This window comes from Echinops telfairi, unplaced genomic scaffold, assembly GCF_000313985.2.
Source record: "Echinops telfairi isolate 266 unplaced genomic scaffold, ASM31398v2 ScPeMD7_7;HRSCAF=31, whole genome shotgun sequence".
Lineage (NCBI taxonomy): Eukaryota > Metazoa > Chordata > Mammalia > Afrosoricida > Tenrecidae > Echinops > Echinops telfairi.
This window is the reverse complement of record NW_022103904.1, coordinates 20,216,103-20,236,508: the sequence shown is the minus strand read 5'-3', so window position 1 is coordinate 20,236,508 and position 20,406 is coordinate 20,216,103. Positions and strand designations below refer to the sequence as shown.

At 41.7% G+C, this 20,406-nt stretch overlaps 1 protein-coding gene across 4 annotated transcripts in view; it reads left to right on the top strand.

The window, feature by feature from the left end:
- OGDH (oxoglutarate dehydrogenase) overlaps positions 1-20,406 on the top strand; it is an 85,715-nt gene that overhangs the window by 36,019 nt on the left and 29,290 nt on the right. For 2 of the 4 annotated variants that reach the window (XM_030884487.2, XM_045286273.1), the window contains exons 3-5: positions 1,594-1,785; positions 4,019-4,109; positions 9,478-9,522. In XM_030884487.2, coding sequence (XP_030740347.1) covers positions 1,594-1,785; positions 4,019-4,109; positions 9,478-9,522 — 328 coding nt within the window. Of the gene's footprint in view, positions 1-1,593; positions 1,786-4,018; positions 4,110-4,231; positions 4,335-9,477; positions 9,523-20,406 lie in introns of all 4 variants that reach the window. The other 2 variants (XM_004708065.3, XM_004708066.3) reach the window with 2 other exon arrangements.

Sequence of the window (20,406 nt, the reverse complement as noted above, 5' to 3'; positions counted from 1 at the left end):
GCATTAGGTCCTCATTTTTCCCCTCCCTTCCCTCTCCCCACTCCCTCATGAGCCCTTGATAATTTATAAATTGTTATTTTGTCATATCTTACCCTGTCCAACATCTCCTTTCACCCACTTTTCGGTTGTCCGTCCCCCAGGGAGGAGGTCACATATACCGCCGTGTAATTGGTTCCCTCTTTCCTACCCATTCTCCTTTCTACCCTCCCTGTATCGCCACTCAAGGACCCCCTTTTCAGTGGGATTGTGTTTGTCTTTTCTCCATTGACTACCACGTTGGCTGTTGTTTTTTCATATATAGCTTGTATTGTCTTGAGGAACTGTCCTTCCATTCTTATCTTCTCAAGATGTCTTAAACAGGAATTGGTGTTGGATATTGTCAAATGCTTTTTCTGCATCTATCAATATTATCATGTGGTTCTTATAATTTTTCATGTCAATGTGATGAATAATACTAATGGTCTTACATCATTAATTCTGTTTCTTTTAGTGTGAAAACCTTTTCGTGATTTTTGAAAAATGTGATATCAAAAAATATTTGCCTTTTTGCAGTTAACAAATTTTTCACTCAGCATAATGCCCTCCAGGCTCATCCATGCCATGAAGTATTTCAGATTCATTATTGTTATTGAACATTTCATAGTATTTCATTGCGTGTATCTTTCAGTAAGTGCTATAAGTCTGTTTACTTTCTGAAGTTAATGAGCCTTCCTCTAATTCTGATGCTATTGTTCTTCCTCTTGTTCAACTTCTTAGATTACTTGTTTAGCATACAGATTAAGTATGATGCAAGAGTACAACCCCGATGCACACCTTTATTTTAAATCATGTAATATTCCCTTATTGTGTTTGATCGATTGCCTCTTGGCCAATGTACACGTTCTACATGAGCACTAGTAAATATTGACGGTAATATGGAGAAGATTATTTCTCTGGTTAATAAGGTCCAGCTTTATAAATATGAGCGTTGCCCCACCTCTTAAAAGTACTAGTTTAATCCAGAGAGTAAGGTAGCATGACAAATGGCCAGTCTGATAGGTGGGCTCATGGTGATTGGGCTGATCCTGGGGAGATCTTGAATATAGATACATGAGGTTTTCTAACACATGCCCCCTTTGTGTAGTAGTAAGAAGAAGTAGCGTTCTGCAGTATCCGTTATTTTTGCATACTTACAGCTAGAGAGGGGGGTTAGATAGCATTGGGCAGGGGAAATAGACTGGGCAACAAGGTTTTTCCCTGGCAGGCAGAAGACAGGTAGACATGGGAATGCAGAGAAACCATTTGACTGTTAGGATGAGAGAGAAATGTTTAGGTGGAAGGACAACAGAATGGGGATGTTCTGGGTCATTATTTTGACATGACTGTTGTTGCGGGTACGAGTGTGCATTATAAGAGAATTGTAATAGGGAAAGATTGGAAGGCCCGAACTCTGAGGGATGTCTTTCAAACAGGAGCTGGACCTCAGCTGCCTTTTGGCAGCAAGTACAAGTACTGGGGAATGACATGCCTGTAGTTGGCTACCAAAAGTCCATCCTTCTGGCTTTCTTCAGTTAGGAAACGTCAGTAATATTTGGACATCTTCTTTGTTTTTAGTCATGGGACATATTTTTCCGCAACACGAATGCTGGAGCCCCCCCAGGCACTGCGTACCAAAGCCCCCTCCCCCTCAGCCAAGCCTCCCTTTCTGCCATCGCTGGAGCACAGTCCCTGGTGGAGGCCCAGCCCAATGTTGACAAGCTTGTGGAAGACCACTTGGCTGTGCAGTCTCTCATCAGGGCTTATCAGGTAAGACAAACGTAGACTAGATTTTGCCCACCTGGGAGGACGTGGCATTTTACAGCCCCTTGGGGTATCATCGTAGCCTTTCTAAGTGGGTTCTCCCTGTTTTGCCGTCTTGGGGGAGGCAATACATTAGATATTACAAGAAATAAAGAACTAGGACATTCTAACCCTATCGGAGTGAGGGCTCTGGCACCTTTGGTGCTTGCCTTGTAAATGGCTCCTTCCTCCTTTCAATAAGTTAGCAGGCAGTGATTTGTATATATAGAAAAACCCAGTCATCGTTTGCCCATCAAGGAAAAATAACTGGTCCTAGAAGTGTAAGCATTGACAGTGTGGCTGGACCACCCACGGGCAAGAACATCTGTTGGGTTAGTTATTGACCTTTCTCAGTTGCAGACAACATCTTATGAGAAAATAACACTTGTGTTGAGGGAAGAAGCAAAATTCTGAGAAAAAGGGAGAGGCAGGTGAAAGGATCACCCAAGTTTCCCAAAGATGGGTGAGGGATGAGGCTGATGGATGGCAGCCTCATCTCATGGGTATTGGACAATGGGGATTTTCTGCTAGTCCTTTCTCAAAATGTAATTGCCTAACTTTCAGAATTTTCCCAGGCTTTTGTGGGAGATAGCCCAGAATTCCCACCTGATCCTTAGAAATTTCTCAGTGTGCAAAGTTCAATGGAGGAGAGCAGAGGAGCAGCAAACCCATTGTGTTCCTGCTCACTGAAAAACCAAACTCACTGCCACCGAGTCGGTGCTGACTCATAGTGACCTTATAGGATGGGGTAGAACTGCCCCTGTGAGTTTCCAAGACTATAACTGCTCATGGGAATAGAAAACCCCATCTTTCTCGGAGGAACAGCTGGTGATTTCGAATTAAGGACCTTTCGGATCACAGCCCCGCTTGTAACCACTACACCACCAGGACTCCTCCCATAGCTCCTTGGTGTTTTATTTCCTGCTGCCCCTTCCATCCATGGCTGCAGGGAGGCCTCAGCCTCTGAACAAGTGGAATTATGCCACCAAGTGTGTTTTGCTCTTTGACTTTTGTGTGCTTCCTGGAGGTTGGCATATGGACCGTTTTCTTTATAATCTTGCCATCCAAGTTTTTCCACTGACAGTAGGGGGACCACGTGTTAAGTTGGTACCAGTATAGTAAAGGTGGCGGGTCCCTACTCCATTCCGTCATGGTCTAGGCTCCCTCCTGGAGGAAGTGGAGCCTTTTCCGCAGACAGGGGAGGCGGTCAGTAGTGAGCAGTGGCACTGTCTTCAGGTGAGATCCACAGTGGTGGTGGTGGCCACCAGCTGCATTCAGTCCACCGACGTCACAGCTTCAAATTGATCTTTTGGTGACGTGTCTGCTCCCCGTCTCAAACTGCTAGCAAGGTATTGTGGATAAACTGACAAAGGCGATAGAAGTTTGAAGACGTGTCCTTTTTAAAGCAGTTCACATTGGGTGATGTAAATCCATGCTGGGCTTTTGTTTTGTTCTGGTGGCTAGATGTTGACATAGTCACCAACAACCCCTGCGTTGCAACCTTCAGCTACTCACGTTGACCACATTCAAGGCAGATTTTTCTCTTAGGGAAACATCCACTTAGCCCTGGTGTTTCCTGTATCCCTCCCGAATCAAAAGTCAGCTCTTAAGCTGTCAGTTTTCCCCTGGAAGATATTTATGTTGAAAGTTGAAGTCGAGTTTAAGAATTCCCTGGCGGATCTCATTTCCGTTCATCCCGGGAACCTGGGGAGAAGCAGAATCTCAAGAAATGGATACTTAGTAGACTGCCAGAATTTATTAAAAGCTGAACAATGTATTCCTTTGAAATAAATGCATTTTTGCCCAAATAAAAATACCAGTCCATTTTGATGGAGTTGATTCTGACTCATAGCCCCCCTGTATAGGTTGTCTGAGACTGTAAATCATTACCAAAAAAAAATAATTGTAGCAAATAAATAAAAACATTTTTTTAAAAATCGTTACAGGAACAAACAGCCTCACCTTTCTCCCAGGGAGTGGGTTTGAACTACTGACCTTGTAGTCAGCAACCCAATACCTAACGCACAGCACCTTCGGGACTCATTTATGACAACAGCCTTTTAAAAGTCTAATTTTGTTGTATGAGTTTATTGGTGCTGAAAGTCTTCTCTGGAAAAGGTTTGTGTGAATCATAACTCTGTTAGCCTTTTTCATATCCCATTGAATCTGTTTAATGACTGATTTGTATTGTTGCTTCCAGGTCAGGGGTCACCACATTGCAAAACTTGATCCTCTCGGAATTAGTTGTGTAAATTTTGATGATGCTCCAGTAACTGTTTCTTCAAACGTGGGTGAGAATGAATTTGCAAATGCTAATTTTAATGTAATTTTACTTTTTTTTACCCCTCCCTCTTTTTTTTTCTCCTGTCCTTTTGTGTGTGTCCTTCCCTCTCCATTGTTGGCCCATCCATAGATACGAGGGCACCATGTAGCACAGCTGGACCCCCTGGGAATTTTGGATGCTGATCTGGATTCTTCCGTGCCAGCTGATATTATCTCATCCACAGACAAACTTGGTGAGGGTCCTGGGAGCAGTCAGTGCTGCGTTGCTTGAGTTCCTCTCTTCACAGCTTGTCACAGCTCGGCTGTCCACACACAGGAGGGAAAGACTCTTAAGTTTCCTGTTTTGATCACTTGAAATTCCTAGAGGCCACAGCTGGGTGTCCTGGAGTACATCTGGGCAAGTTACTTTTATCCCAGCTGTTCTGCCTGATTGCATCAGCTCAGGGAGCTAATTCTCAAAATCGAAAGAGAAAAGTTCAGACAGAAAATATTTGTGTTGCCAGGGGAAATAATGTCCACGTGCAGCCGTAGAGACCGGCGGTCTTTGAGCTTCCCAGATCTCCAGTGCAATGCTGCCCTTCTTCTCATGTGGAGGCCCGGCTCTCCTTGGTGAGGCCAGGAAGGGGCCAGGGGGCTCTGCTATTCACTTACTTTCCCATCCTGAGGGATGGGGGCAGGGGAGGGGGTGCTAATTTGGTTGGGGGCAGTTGTGTCCCGTGAAGGAGCAGATTTAGAGAAGGCTGTGCCGTTTGGGTTCTCCGATTCTCTTATTGGTGATCACACTGAGGAAACTTCAGAAGTGTTTCCACAATGTGCAGTGCCTGTGTGGAGCCACAGGCAAGTTGTTGCCATTCTTCCGCTCTGATTTTGATCATCACCAGGCCTGGTGCTTATGATGCGCAGGGCTGAGCTCTCATCCCAGTGGCTTTCTGAAGGTTAATCTGCTTTGAGTTAACTGAGCTGCTAACCGTACTGAACAAAGATTATGGCAACTAATTTTGAAATGGCCAAAATGTTCACTAGAAATATCATGCATGCTAATAAGACTGATAATTATTTGCATAAATACTGCTCTTGGGGAGTGGGATAAATTCTGCCTACTCTGGAAGCTCATTTGGGGGAAATGGTAAAGAATAAAGGGTATCTCTTAACCCTCTCCCCCTTCAGCTCTTCCATCCCTTCCCTTCTCTCCCACACACGTGTGTCCTAAAACTCCCAAGGGACCAACCGTCTGCTGACTCCTGAATATCCTTGGACCTTAGAAACACCATGTTTTCTGCTCTTGCCAAAGCCTTGAGTGTGTGCAGGCTACCTCCCAGGACGGGGAGCTGATGCCCTTTGCTTAGTGCGGGGCAGAGTCTGCTCAGCCTGTGAATCCTCTGGAGTAGTGCTGTGCAGGGTTGATTGCCTTACAGAGCCTCCTTAAGGAAGAGCCAGGGCTCTCCTCCGTGGGCGCACTCCACGGAGACGTGAGACAAAGATAGCCACCCGTGAGCGCATTGGGAGTTCCTCATGTCCGGTGAGATATCCAGCTGGAAAGGAACAGAGAAGGTGACAGCACCTCTTCTCCCTTGAGAGAAACACTTTCCCAGTTTCTTCCACACAGGTGTTCACCGTTGTTTCTTGTGATTTTCAACCTTGACTCACATGAGAATGACCTGGGCGCTCTAGAAACTATACTCTGTCCCCACTTCAGACTTTCTGAATCAGGAGGGTATGTTAGAATGGGTTCTCTAAAGAAGCAAAGCCAGGACACTTAAGAATATATGTAAGGAGAGAGAGAGAGAGAGAGAGAGAGAGAGAGTGTGTGTGTGTGTGTGTGTGTGTGTGTGTGTACATGTGCAAAAGGAAATTATAACAGCAAAGCAGCCCACATAGCTGTACAGAAAGAGCTCAGTCTGACTCATTGTCGTGGGTCAGTTAATACACTGAGGGTCTTTCCAACTCAGGCAGCTACTAGGCCAAAGTCCAAAGCAGCAGGAGGTAGACAGAAGGTGAGGCGTGGTGAAGTGTAGCAGAGCCAGTAGCACCATGAGGCGAAACTAGTCATTGTGGGTCCTCATGGTGTGACAGTGTGAGACATCCAACAGGCAGTGAGGTGGGGCAGCCGGTCCGACCAAGAAGGGAAGGAACAAAAGGGGGGGTGACCAGGCTCCAGTGCATCATCTTACATTTAGGCCACAACCTGATTGATAAACTAGATTCCACCCATCTTATCTTACAGGTGCCAAGTTGGCACAGAAAAACCTAACCATCACAGCATGAGTTTTTTGAAAATTTTCCAAGTGATTCCAATCCACTATTGTCTCTTCTGGGTGAGAAAGCCTAGAGCCGATTGCTATGACCGATTCCTAAGATCTGCATGCCTTTGTGGTGGAGCCAGGACCAACATCTCCTTACTCTGGTGCTGTTTCCACATGATTATGGGCCACAGAGGAGCCTTGGTGGCATAGTGAATTATTTCTTAGCCCGCAGTTTGAAACCATTAGCCGCTCTTGGGAAAAAGATAAGGCTTTCTACTCCCACTAGGGTTTTTAGTCTCAGAAACCCATCGGAGCAGTTCTACGCTGTCCTGTAGAGTAGTATATAAGGCAGCCTCGACTCCTTGGCAGTGGGTGCTAGTACTTTTATGGGGTCTCACTGTGGGCAGGGTGGTACTTTTCTGAGGTGCGTGATTCTGGGGTTGACAACCACAGAGAGGTAATGAAAGTGGGCAAGAGGACTTTAAATGTTTTGAGATTAAGACAGGTAGCCATAGAGCTGCTGTTTTTTAAAATCCAGAGTCTGCTGATTGTGTTTTAAATCAATTTGGCAGGGGCATGTCATTTTTGGTTTTTAGAAATTGATTTTGTTTTCGTTAAAAATATACACAGAACAAACATTAATTCAGATATTTCTGTACAAGTCATTGATGTTGACTACACTTTCCCAAGTTACACAACAATATGCCCCCACTTTGTCAGAATTGTTTCTCTACAATTGACATAAATTCAGTGCCCTCTAAGTTTTCTATCTAACCTTTCCAAAGTGCCCATTGTCAGTTTAATCCCATAGAGTTCATTTAAAAAAACAAAATGCTAGGCATTCTTGGGTTTACAACAGACATTCAGGGGCACAGAATTTCCTGAAATCATTTGAGGAAGGGGCCTTTCAGGAGTGGGTAAGACTAAGGCAGAGAGCAGCGCCACTTTGGCGGAGTGGGGGAGTAAATTTTCACCCTTTGAATTTTAAATAGTGTGGCATAAAAACATTAACAAATTTCTTTAAGTATAAAAATTAAAATATTAATCTATTGGGGAAAATAGCCTTGCATTATCTGACCCTTGATTTATGCAAGACTTTCAAAAAAACAACTCGTCAAAAACTGTTACACTATATATTAATATAGTACTTGGTATTCATGATCTCCTCAGAGCCTAAACTCTGAAGAGTCTCTAAATTAGAACCCAGCTCTCCATTTCTAGCTGTGTCTCCTTAGATTACTTGACAAATATGATTACTTTTTAGAGAACTAAGGTTTCCCCAAACCAGTCAGTCCTAAAGTGTGAGGTGTTTCCGTGTGTGTGTGTGTGTGTGTGTGTGTGTGTGTGTGTGTGTGTGTGTGTAGGGAGAGGTGGCACTGGCTCCCAAAGCAATGCCTACGTTTTATCCTGGATTGTTGGCTGTACTACAAAAGTTTTTAATGGCCAGGGAGGTGCTCAGTATTTTTTTCTCTTTTTCTGAAAACGGGGCAATAGAACAAATAAGTTTGGGAAATTAGGGTCTAAACCTAGTGGAAGCCCAACATTTAAGAGAGTTCTTAATTTTCTCTTTCCCCATGAGCATCCATGAATGGATGCTCCTTGTATCTAGACCCTGGTTTCCACAGCCGCCCCCCCCCCCCCCCCCCCCCTTAAGGCCTTGTAGGCCAAGTTCCACAGCAGCCTCTCCCCAGTTGGAAAAAAAACCTGTGTGCTTTCTGTAAGTGACAGCTAGAATATCTTCTATTGTTTCTTTTTTGGGTCTGTGCCATTTTCTTGCCTTTTATTTGAAAATTAAAAGACACAGAAACAAAAGTATCCACATGGCCACTCCCCAGAAGGAACAGTGTAAACATCTTTAATGTTTTTAGATTTATTTTTCACAGAACTAGCCCGGTTGAAGTCCCCTTGAGACCCTTAGCTTTTGTGTCCCTTGCCAAGAGACAACGGAGTATTGAGCACACAGTTCCAACCCTCTTTATTCTGGGGATAAGAGGATAAGTGGAAAATTTCTTTATGCTTGCCTTAAGCAAAGCATCAAAACTTCTATGTTGAATTTAGGTGTTTTCTTAGGACAGTTTTATGCCTTTGCCCTTTGTGTGTTTTGCTGCACCTGTCTAAGAAGATTCTCCTTACCCAGCGTGCTTTTCAGAGTTTGGCGCCGTTGCTGGGATTCCTGGAGAACAAACCTGCCTGACCCTCCTTGAATCGGTTGTAGTCAGTTCTTTGCAGCAGCTTCAGAGGATGCACCACCTTTCCTTTGCCCCCATTTGCTTCCGCAGTGACAGTGGTCACAACACATAGAATTCAGCTGTCCACACCTCTGTGCGTCCTGTGTGTCAGCAGTCTATTAAACTTCCTGGCTCCATCAGTCTTGAGTGTATATTCCCAGTCCCTGGGAGTTAGGACAAGTTGTTGTGTGCAACCAGACAAGAATCTTGATTTTTACCAGTGGCAAGCAAAGTTCAGGGAGCCTTTGGATGTAACAGAAAACCAATGAACAGTTTATAGTAGTTAGAAATGTTAGCTAGCTGTACATTTCTAGCTGTCTGTGACTCTCAGCTAGTAACCTCTTCTGTTTTAGTTTGGCTTTCTGGGGAGGGATGACAATCAGGTCTGTGGGACAAAGGGCCCTTCCTCCATTCTTTTTAATCCTTCTGAGTCTTAAAAGTTGGAGTCTTAGCAGGCTACTTGTCTGGACATTCAGTTCTGAAGTATGTGTCCTACGAAAGAGTCCTTTTCACTTGTCTAATTTTCCATCCTGAAGTTGTGTGGACCACAGATGTATTTGACTTAGAACTGTGCCAGCTCCTTTGTCAGAATAGGAAAATGAGGGGACCTCAAACCACGCTGCCTGATAACTTCCAAGTGTCAGGGAGCCCTGCTTTCCCTGTTTTCTGAGTCACCTCATTCCAGCTGTTGTCACGTTAACCAAAGTAGTTCTCACTTACCAATCACCTAATCAGGTAAAGCACCATCTCTACTCCCTGTGTGTGTGTGTGTAAAGCTGTCTGTGTCCTCTCTATTGTTTTAATGCTGTAGTGTTATGTGGATTTTGAGTTTGTTTTTTTAAAACTAATTCTCAACTGTCTTTTTCCTTCTGCACTTACGCATGCTACCTCACTCTGCCTCTCAGATCTTGCAGTTTTCAAGGAACGGCTTCGAATGCTAACAGTAGGAGGTATGAAAATAATGAGCCTTTCACCTATGTGGAGTCAAGGATGCTATTTGACTAGGATGTTCAACTTTTTAGCATGCCATTTGGGGAAAGTTGACAAAATTTCCATCAAGTGTTTGATGATTGTTTACTGTTTTGAAAAATGTTTACCCCTTTGTTTTAGTCATTAACCAGCTAGTAATTCCCCCTGTGAAAGATGGTATTTTTGTTTCCATTTTGTGGTCTGTGGAGCATTTTTCATCTCCATGTGTGCTTATTGACTTTCACTGCAGCCCCCCCTCCTCCATTTGTCTCTAGCCACTGCTAGACTGTCCTGAGCTCATGCACCCAGCTGCATCAGTGGCATCCATCACCATGTTCTATTCTGCCCTTGACCAGTCAGTCTGGATTCTTTCAGATTCTGCGCACGGTCATTTTGACAAGATTTCCCTTTTGATCTCGCTCATGTTTGAAGGACTCCTGAACAACTACTAAGGACTTACTGGGAATCTTAATGGTCCTTGTTTCTGGACAGAGTGCATTTGAGAATCCAGAGTTTCGATGCTCTCTGTTCGCTTTCACACATAGCCAGTCTCTCCCTCATCCCCTCCTTCAGCCAGTGCCTTCTCCAAGCGTCTCTAAGATCCTTTTCCATCATCCTTATTATTATCTATGAGACTAATAAAGATTTGCACTTTTCAATTGTTTGATTTTGAGGTGATTGTACATTCACATACAACTGTAAGAAGTAATACAGAGAAATCCTATGTGTCATTTTCTCAGTTTTCCCCGGGGGTAGCATCTTAAACGATCACACCAAGGATATTGACACTGATCCAGTTAAGACACAGAACATTCTAGTCAAGACACAGCACATGTGTCCCTACCACAGGGTACAGTCATGTTGACCTTGTGTAACTACTCTCCATGTGTTTTCTTACACCACCTCTTCTACTCCAAGCAATGATTTATTTTGTCTGTTTCTATAATCTTGTCATTTCAGCAATGTTATATAAATGGATTCACAGAATAGACCCTTTTGGGGTTGAGTTCTTCCACTAAACATAATTCTCTGGAGATTCATGAAGGTTGTATATATCACAGTAGTTCTTTTTGTTGCTAAGAAGCAGTCTGTGGTAATGACATTTATCCATTGAAGTGACAGCTGGGTTTTTTACATTTTGACTATTAAGAATTAGACTGCTATAAACATTTGTGTGAATGTAAGATTTATTTCTATGGCAGCAAGGCCTGAGAGTATAGTTACTAGAATGTGTCGTAGTTGCATGTTTAGTTTGGTGAGAAATTGCCCCCCTTTTGCAGATTGATTGTACCATTTTACACTCCTACCAACGAGTTTTGAGTGATAGGGTTTTTCTGCATCTTCACCAGTGTTTGTCATTGTTGTTTTTTTCTTTTATTTTAGTCAATAATAGATGTTTAGTGCTATTCCATTGTAACTTTACTTTGCATTTTTCCAGTAGCTGATGAGGTTGAACATCTTTTCATGTGTTCATTTGTCACCTTCATATAGTCTTTGGTGAAATATTTCTTTATTTTTGCCCATTTTCTAATTGTATTATTTTGGTTATTACTTTTTTTTTAACTGTTGCATTTTTAGAGGTTTTTTTTAATAGTTGTGTTAGTCTGGGTGGACTAGAGAAACAAATCCAGAGACACTCGTGTGTAAGAGAGCTTTATATCAAAGAGCACTTGTATTTTAAGAAAACATCCCAGCCAAGTCCATTTCAAGTTCTTAAGTCCCATATTAGCCCATATGTCCAATATTAGTCCACAAACTCCTCTGCAGACTCACACAGCACATGCGATGATGCCGAATGCAGGAAGATCACAGGCAGGTGGGTGGAAAGTCTTGTGGATCCAGTGATGGTGATAGAAACATCTCAGCGCTGGCATGGGTCTCCACGGGGCTCCTCCAGCTCCAGGGCTCTGGCTGCCATCAGCGTGGCTCAGTGTGGCTTGTCAACAGGAATGTGAAGCAGAGTGAGAGTGTGGCCCTCATCCAGGGAGAAAGAGAAACTTCCCAGAATCCTCATGAGGAGGTCACACCCGCAAGGAGTCATCATCAGACTGTGACCTGATTGACAGGCTAGATTCTACCCCTTCGTTCTTCATATTCTCAAGTTGACACGAGATTGTGTAATTACTGCAAGAGTCCAGTTCTTAAGTGGGTACAAGAACTGCTTTGTAGTCTCTTAGGGATTTTTTGCATAGTAAAAGTATTACATTTGAATGTAGTTCAGTTTATCAACTCTTACCTCTCATGGATTATGCTTTTGGTGTCAAGTTTAAGAACTCTACCTCACCCTATAAGGTTTTTTCCCCCACCTATTTTTCAAAGCTTTATAGCTCTACATTTTACTTTTAAACTCCCCTCCCATTTTAAGTTAAATTTTGTATAAGGTCCAAAACCATACCAAGATTAGGGATTTTTTCCCCCAACACTATTTATTGAAAAGGCTATTTTTCCTCCATTGCATTTCCTTTTGCCCTTTATCTAAATTCCTTTGGCTGTACTTGTAAACGTCCCTCTTTCTGAAGTCTCTGACCTGTTCCTGTCATCTGTCTGTCCTGTCACCAAAGCCACGCTGTCACTGGAGAGCACTAGCCTTCAGAAAGGGAAAACCTCCTCTTGCTCAAAATTCTCTGGCTAGCTAAGGCCTTTGCCTTTTTAGAACATTTTAAAATAAGCTTGTTTTATCTAGATGTTAAAAAGCACTTGAGATTTTGATAATAATTGTGTATAAAATCAATAGACTATTTAATGGAGGATTGTGTTTAATCTTTCATTTGTGAACATGATATGTCTCTCCATTTACTTAGAGATTCTTTGATTTCTCTCACCAGTGCTTTGTAGTTCTCAATCCTGTACGTATTTTAGATTTAGCTTATTTTTTTAAATGCTGGTGTCCATGTGTTCATTGCTGGTAGGTAGAAATAAAAAACAAACTTATGCATATCTTATCTCGTGGCCTAGTTTATCCCTTGGATTTTCTGTCATTGTGTCATCTGCAAATAGGAACAGTTTGATTTGTATCTGATCTCTGCATTTTTATTTTTTTTCTTGCCTTATTGTACTGTCTAAGTCTTTTAGGGCTCTGTTTAATAAGAGTGGTGACATCTCGGCCCTGTTCCTGACAAGTATAATGTTAGCTATATATATTTTTTTATAAGTAGATCATAACTTCCTTATCTAGCCCATTGTACTTTTATTTTTGAGAAATCTTCTTTATCCAGGTAAGATTCCTTCTATTCCCATTTTTCTGGTAGTTTTTATCATGAAAAACTTTTTTTTAAGTGCTTTTTCTGCTTCACTTATGATTGAGTAGTATTTTACTTAATAATAGTAGATTACATTGATTTTTTTATTGTTAAAATATTATGTTTTTAGTGAAAGCTTGCATAAGTTTCAGTTTCCATTCAATAATATTGACACCAGTGGTTCACTGAAATTGGTTACATTCTTCACATTGTTTGGACATTCTTTATATTTCTATTTTGGTAGCTCTGTTTTCATTATTCTAATTTTCCTGCTCTTCCCCCCCCCCTCTCATTTTTTCTCTTTTTTTAATAATTAAATCATTTTATTGGGGGTTTGTACAACTCATCACAATCCACACATACGTCCATTGTGTCAAGCACTTTTGTACATTTGTTTCCCTCATCATTCTCAAAACATTTACTTACTACTTGAGCCCTTGGTATCAGCTCCTCATTTTTTCCCCTCCCTCCCCGTTTCCCTCTCCCCCATGAACCTCTGATAATTTATAAATTATTATTATTTTATCATATCTTACCCATTCCCACGTCTCCCTCACCCACTTGTCCGCTGTCCGTCCCCCTTGGAATCTGGTCCCCCCTTTCTACCTCACCTTCCCTCCACCCTCCCGGTATCACCACTCTCACCACTGGTCCTGAGGGGTTCATCTGCCCTGAATTCCCTGTGTTTCCAGTTCCTATCTATACCAGTGTACATCCTCCGGTCCAGCCAGATTTGTAAGGTAGCATTGGGATCATGATAGTGGTGCGTGGAGGAAGCATTCAAGAACCAGAGGAAAATTGTATGTTTCATCATTGCTACACTGCACCCTGACTTGCTCGTCTCCTCCCCGTGACCCTTCTGCAAGGGGATGTCCAATTGTCCACAAATGGGCCCTGGGTCCCCACTTGGCACTCCCCCACATTCACAGTGCTATGATTTTTTTGGTCTTTGATGCCTGATACCCGATCTCTTCAACACCTTGTGATCTCACAGGATGGTGTGTTCCTTCCCTGCTCTTTATATTCTTTTTATTTAAAAGTAATTGTTGACCCTTTGGTGTCATGTAGATTTTTTTTTTTTAAGGAGCACAGTACTTATGGGTAATGAGAAATTGTTATTTAGATGCAAGATGAACTACCAAGTTAAGATTTGCTTCAAGGTTGAAGAGTACCTCACAGTAGTAGACTCAAGGAGTCTTTCAATCAGTCCAGTAGGTCTGCTTTTTAAAAATTAATTTTGGGAATTTACTTATCTGGCTTTTTCTGTAGACTCCATTCTGTAGGGTCTGTCTGTCATGGCCTTGATCAGAAAGTTCAGATTGATAGCCAGATACTCTCTAATTCTTCTGTTCAGAGATTAAATGAGACTGTGGGTCATGCAGACTATTAGTCCTTTACAGTAGTTCCTATGAATAGTATTAACTTTTATTCTTTTTCTCTTGCTTTGGGTAAGTAGAGACTAATACTTAATTTAATAGTTGTATCTTAGATAGCCGCTTGCAAGATTTTAATGCCCCAGACTAGGTTGTAAAATGTAAACTTTATGAATTATATTCTCATTCCACAAGACTATTGTCCTAGTCCTTCAAATCAGGAAACAATCCTGTGATGTGTTTGGTTGTACCTCAAATGTATCTGAAATTATCCCCTCATGTTCTTTTGTTTTATGGTCACATCTATGCATACATGTTTATATGTGTGTGCTTATATATATATATAGTGTCTTTGTACATATGAAAGCTGTAGTTACCACAACCTGCTAGCTAAAATTGAAGGGGACTTGAAGGAAGATCAAAGAATATAACCTTCAGTATGGATTAAACCTCAACATAAAAAACAAAAATGCTCACAATTGGATTAAGAAGGAATATTATTATTTTTTTGGAATATTATTATAGATGGAGAAAAGATTAACGTTGCCTAGGATTTCTTTTTAAACCTCAACATGAAGAACAAAAATGCTCACAATTGGATTAAGAAGAAATATTATAGATGGAGAAAAGATTGAAGTTGCCTAGGGTTTCTTTTTACCTAGATTCTCACTCAATAGCCATGGGAACAGCAATGTAGAAATCAAACAACGAACTGCATTGGCAAATGTGCCACAAAAGACCTCTTAGGAGGCAAAGATGTCACTCTGAAGACTAAGGTGCACTTGACCCAAGCCATAGTATTTTTAATTGCCTCATAGGCAAGTGAAGCTGGACAAAGAGGAAGAAAAATTAAAGAACTGATTTGAATTACGGTGTTGGTAAAGAATATTGAATGTACCATAGACTGCCTGAAGAATGAACACATCTGTCACGGGAGAAGGATAGCCAGAACGTCCTCAGCAAGAATGTCTAGGGTTAGGACATGCTGTCAGGAGGGAATCCATCCCTTGAGAGAGAGGTTGTGCTTGATCAAAGGAGAGGTACAGTGAAAAAAAGGGAGACCCTCACAAGATGGTTTGGGACAGTGTCTGTAACAACAGCCTCAAATGTAGGAAAGCTTATGAGGGTGGCACAGGACTGGCTGGTTCATCTTTTTCTATGTAGGAGAGCTCTCAGAACTGACTCAAGGGCACCTGTGATAATTCGGTTTTAGGTCAACTTGGCTCTTCCAAATTCTTCTAAGATGTCACCTAACATAATGTACTCAACTCCATAATGGGATCTTTTGTGAGTAGCTAAGCAGTTGTTGGAAGAATGGGTGGAGTGCTAACCCCTTAATCTGGGCACAGCCTTGATATAATGGAAAAGTTCCATCGAGCTAGCTTACCTTGTTGGCCTGGACCTCTGGTCCTTGAGCTAAGGGCCCATCACATTGTCTGTTATCCAGGAGAGCAGAGTACTTGGGAGAGAGGAGTATAGAAGATCGAAGGCATAAATCTGACCTGAAGAGTTGAAACTTTGTCACTAGATCCCACCTATGATGCGGGCTGAACCTGATCTGGTTCCCAAAACTTTCTGTATTTTTTGTTTGCTCATATTAGTGTATCTCAGAGGTGTTATGTCAATGGAGGTCACCTTCTTGAAGCTGTATGTTAAATGTTTTTCTATTTTTCGGTATGTGAAATCTAGGATTGATGAACTTAGAGGGGCAGCAAGTAGAATAAGAGGTTCGAGGTTGGGAGGTAGAGTAGTGGAGGTGGGGTAAAAGGGAGATGATGTAAGCAGTCCATGTAGAAAAAGACTGTTTGAAAACTGACTGTGGTAGCAATTGTACAATTCTACTTGACGTGATTGAAATTTGGAATGATATGTATCAAATCCCAACTTAAAGAGGAAAAAAAAGCAGTGGTCCATATGGATAATGATTACATCACTCTGTTAGAAGGTCTTGAGCAAAGGTTAAAGAGCAGGACCCGGTAGCCTGCAGGGTCAGCCTCAGATCTTCCTCCAACCAAGAATGCCCAGGTGCAGAGAACCTTGGGAGCCACGTAGAAATGCAGGAGGAACAAGCTCCTCGAAGGTGAACTTGCACTGCAGAGCAGTGTGATGCCTGGGTTTCCACAACATCAAGGTTCTGAGCTGGGAGAGGTAGCCCAGAGCAAGCTACAAGGTCCTGCCTGAGCTCAAGAGTCATTGTTGCCACAGGCAGCTAAGTTTGGATGGACTCGGTAGCTGAGGCTCTAACAGGCTAGCCCTGGAAAGATCATTCAAATCCGCAGTTCTTAGGTGGCTGGTGCTGGTTCACAGGGAGTTATGTCAAGCCAGGGTTTTTTTGTTTTGTTTTGTTTATTTAAATACAATTGGTTATTGTGATTGCAAGCATCTGAACTGCTGGTAGATGTAGACAGAGTCCAGGATGAGGTCCTGGAGCTTATGCAGACTGAGAAGCTGAGAGGTGCATTGGGCAAGTAGCTTGAGGGCTTTGTCCTCCCTTCGTGACCCCCTGCAATCTAGGATGATTCCAGAGAGGTGTATGTGCAGGTGAGGAGCAAACAAACCACTTTGGGCTGTGCAGTTCCCATCTGCAATGCACTCCCACCTCCTACACATAGTCCAGCTATACCGGTTTTAGGATCACCTCAGTAGTGGGAAGTTTTGGTCAAGCTTCAACAAACTCCCGTTTTTTCAGCGCAGGTGTGGCAGTTCCTTTCTCTGCGTGACTCTTTCAAATGAGGAAGGTAAGGAATTCATCCGGGATGACTCCCTGAAAGCACAGGCCTGTGAGTATTATCACAAGGGCTGAAAGCTTATGCTTCTCCCCTGACCTGAATTTGGCCCCTTGAGTCTTGGTGCTGGACTCGATGGCCTCTGGCTCCTCTAATGAGGTTACAGAAGCACTAGACTGGGTGTGGTCTGGACCACACGTTCTAAAAGTTGGGGTCGGCATTTACAGTTTCCATCTCTTGGGCAGGAGACAGAGAATATTTAGTAAGGAATATGTCATTCTAGACGCTTAAAACCAGAGCTAAACCGACTGCCACTGACTTATTTACAAATCATAACAACCCTATAGGACAGGGTCTTTCCGTCTACAGGAGCCGGAAGCCCATTTGTCTCTTGAGCACAGCTGAAGAACTTTCTGAAGTCCCCTCACATTAAGTCTAATAATTCACGAGCACAAAATGCCTTTCTGTTTAGGTCTTGAGTCTATTTCAGCATCGTTTTATAATTTTCAATGTATGAGTCTTAAACATCCATTGTAAAATTTTCCAGGCCTAGAGATTTCGTTTCAAGGAACTTTTTACTTAGTAATTCAATTTCTTTAATAATCACAGTGCTTTCAAATTTTCTACTAGGTAAATAGCAATAATTTTGTTTGAGGAACTGGTTTATTTCATAGTATTCTTATCCTTTGAATTGCTTATAATACTCCTATCCTTTGGATGTCTGCCAGGTATGTAATGACATTCTGACGTTGGTAATTTGTCTCCTCTCTGTCAGTCTTAGACGGCTGTCAATTTTATTGACGGTTTTCAAAGAAGCCAGTTTTGAAAGATTTTTCTTCTTTGGAATTTCATTGATTTCTGCCTTCTACTATATCAGCTTTGTGCGTTTTCTAGCTTGTTGTCATTATATTGCTTTATTTCATATGAGTTTTCAAATGTGTGGGTAGTGTTGATAGTGCTCTGTACCCTTTGATCTATGCAAAATCCGTAATGACATTGTGATGTTGGTAATTTTTTTCTTTTTCTCTAATGTTTTAGCTATTCCTCACAAATTTCAGGGGTCTATCCTGTTTGAGGTTCTCTCAGCTTCTTATTTTCTCTCTCATGCTGGTAGAGAACATTCTTGCCAGATTTTTCTTATAGTATATTCTCTGTGGATTTTGTTTGTTTCTTCCTGAACAGGAATCCGATCGAGAAGGCAGTTGTTCCTCTTGATAGTGTCCCACATAATTCTTAGGCTTTCTTCCTATTTTATCTTTTAATTGTTTATCTTGAAATTGAGAGGTTTGTCTTCAACCTCAATAATTTGGTTTTAAATTGCTTCAGTTACATTACTTTGCTCTTTTCAAGTGTCTAATTTCTGCTGAGTACGGCGCAGGAACTTTCGTGGTGTGGAGACAGAAGAGAGGTTTCCCTTTCCATACATGTGGACAAAGAGAATGACCATTTAAAAGGAGCACTCTGGTAGATGCCTAAAACCAAAGCTACATTGACTCATTGAATCCATTATAAATCATAGCAACCCACCTTCAGGATTTGTTTGGTTGTTGTTGTTAGAGTTCTAGGATTTTCTTTTTTTCCCTGTAATTGTCTAGATCATTTTTGTTCATCCATTGAAAACACTTGTCAGTCTTAATTTTTTCTGATCAGTACAGAGTATCTCTATCAGAGAACTCATTTGTGTTGATCTAGGTGTTGTTCACTTCTTTGTGCCTAATTTTTTCAGTTCCTCGCATGGACCAAATTGACTGCTGTCTCTGCGACTTCATAGTGCAGCTGTTAGGGATGGGAGGATACGTTGGATTGTGTGCAGGAAAGAAATAATAGAAACCACAGAATAAAAAGATTTTTTTTGTCCCCTGAGGGCTCTTCCCTCAGTCCTGGAGAACTGCTGGGTTATGTAGTGTTAAGTAGTGTGGGCAGACTCTTCCCTCAGTTGTGTATAGGTGTGAGATGTTTGTGGGTGGGTACCAGGACAGTGCTGGGTGCTGGGAGGGCAGGGTTGCCAGGGAGCTGTAGGGTGCTAGGAGTACATGAGCATTGCCTCCTGTTTTCAGCTCTACCAGTTCAGTACTGACACCATAACCCCAGTCCACACCTGGGGGTGCGGGAACCTGTATCTGCTCCAAGCATCTCTGGGGAAACCGCATTGGCTTTGCTCCCAGGGTTGGCAGATCTGTTCTTCCTCCTCCTCTGCCTGCACCCACAATCTTGGGGTGTGGAAGTTTCACTTCTCTTAACTTTTTGCCCTCCAAGATTCCAGGTGCCTGGTTTTTTTTCTTTCATGTTACTCTTTTCCTGTTTTAGAGGGAAGTACTCGTGTGTGTGTGTGTGTGTGTGTGTGTGTGTGTGTGTGTGTGTGTACTCTTGAGGCCTTTTTTTTAACCCATGTGTTATTTAGAAGTATGATATTTCTCAATTTTTATTAATAAAGTTTTTCATTTATTTGCTCACAGTGAAGTTGGAGAATGTGTACTATGATTTAATTCTCTTAAATTTGTGGAGATTTATTTTGTAGCCTCGGATATGGTCTATTTTGGTGTATTTCCTGGACATTTGAAAAGTACATGTATTCTGCCCTTGTTAAGAGTATTCAGCAAATGTTGATTAAATCCTTTTGGACAGTGGCTGTTGGATTCTTCTCCATTTTTGCTAATTTTCCTTCTAGTTGTTATATCACTTGTTAAACAGTCTCCTAACTCTAATTTTGAATTTATTTTCCCTTTCATTGCTGTTGGTTTTGGGCTTATGTATTTTAATAACTCTTATTTGGTACATTAGCATTTAGTAATGGAAAGCCTTGGTGGATTTACCCTTTATATATAATATCCCATTTTGCCTGGTAATGTTCTTTGTTCTGAAGTTCTGTAATTAATTTTTTTTAAGTCACTGTATTAGGGGCTCATATAACTCTTAGCACACTCCACACATACATCAGTTGTGTAAAGCACATTTGTACATTCATTGCCCTCATCATTCTCAAAACATTTGCTCTCCACTTAAGCCCCTGGCATCAGATCCTCATTTTCCCCGCATGTAATTAATATTTATGTGACATATCTTTTCCTTGAAATTGTTTTATTCTTTTTAACAACACTTGAAGGGACATCATGAAATTGAGGGGGAAATTGAACGGAAAGATATTTTTCATGATTTTTAGAAACCGTTTATTGACATATTCTATGTATCGTATAATTCAGTGGTTTGAAAATATTAAAAAGAGCCATACAGTCATCACTACAGTCAAGTTTAGAACATTTTCTTCATTTTTTTTTCATTTTCTTCATTTTTGTACTACCATTATTGACTCATTTCCCCCAACTGCCCCTACCATAATCCTGTCTCTATAGATTTGCCTGTCCTGATTTCATATAAAGAAAATCATATAAGAAAAAATTTAAAAATACAGAAAACTTAGATCTGAAAGAAAAGAGAGGACCTAATGTCGGGGGTTTAAATGGAGAGAAAATGTTTTGAGAAATGATGTACAAATGTGCTTTACACAATTGATGTGTGTATGGATTGGG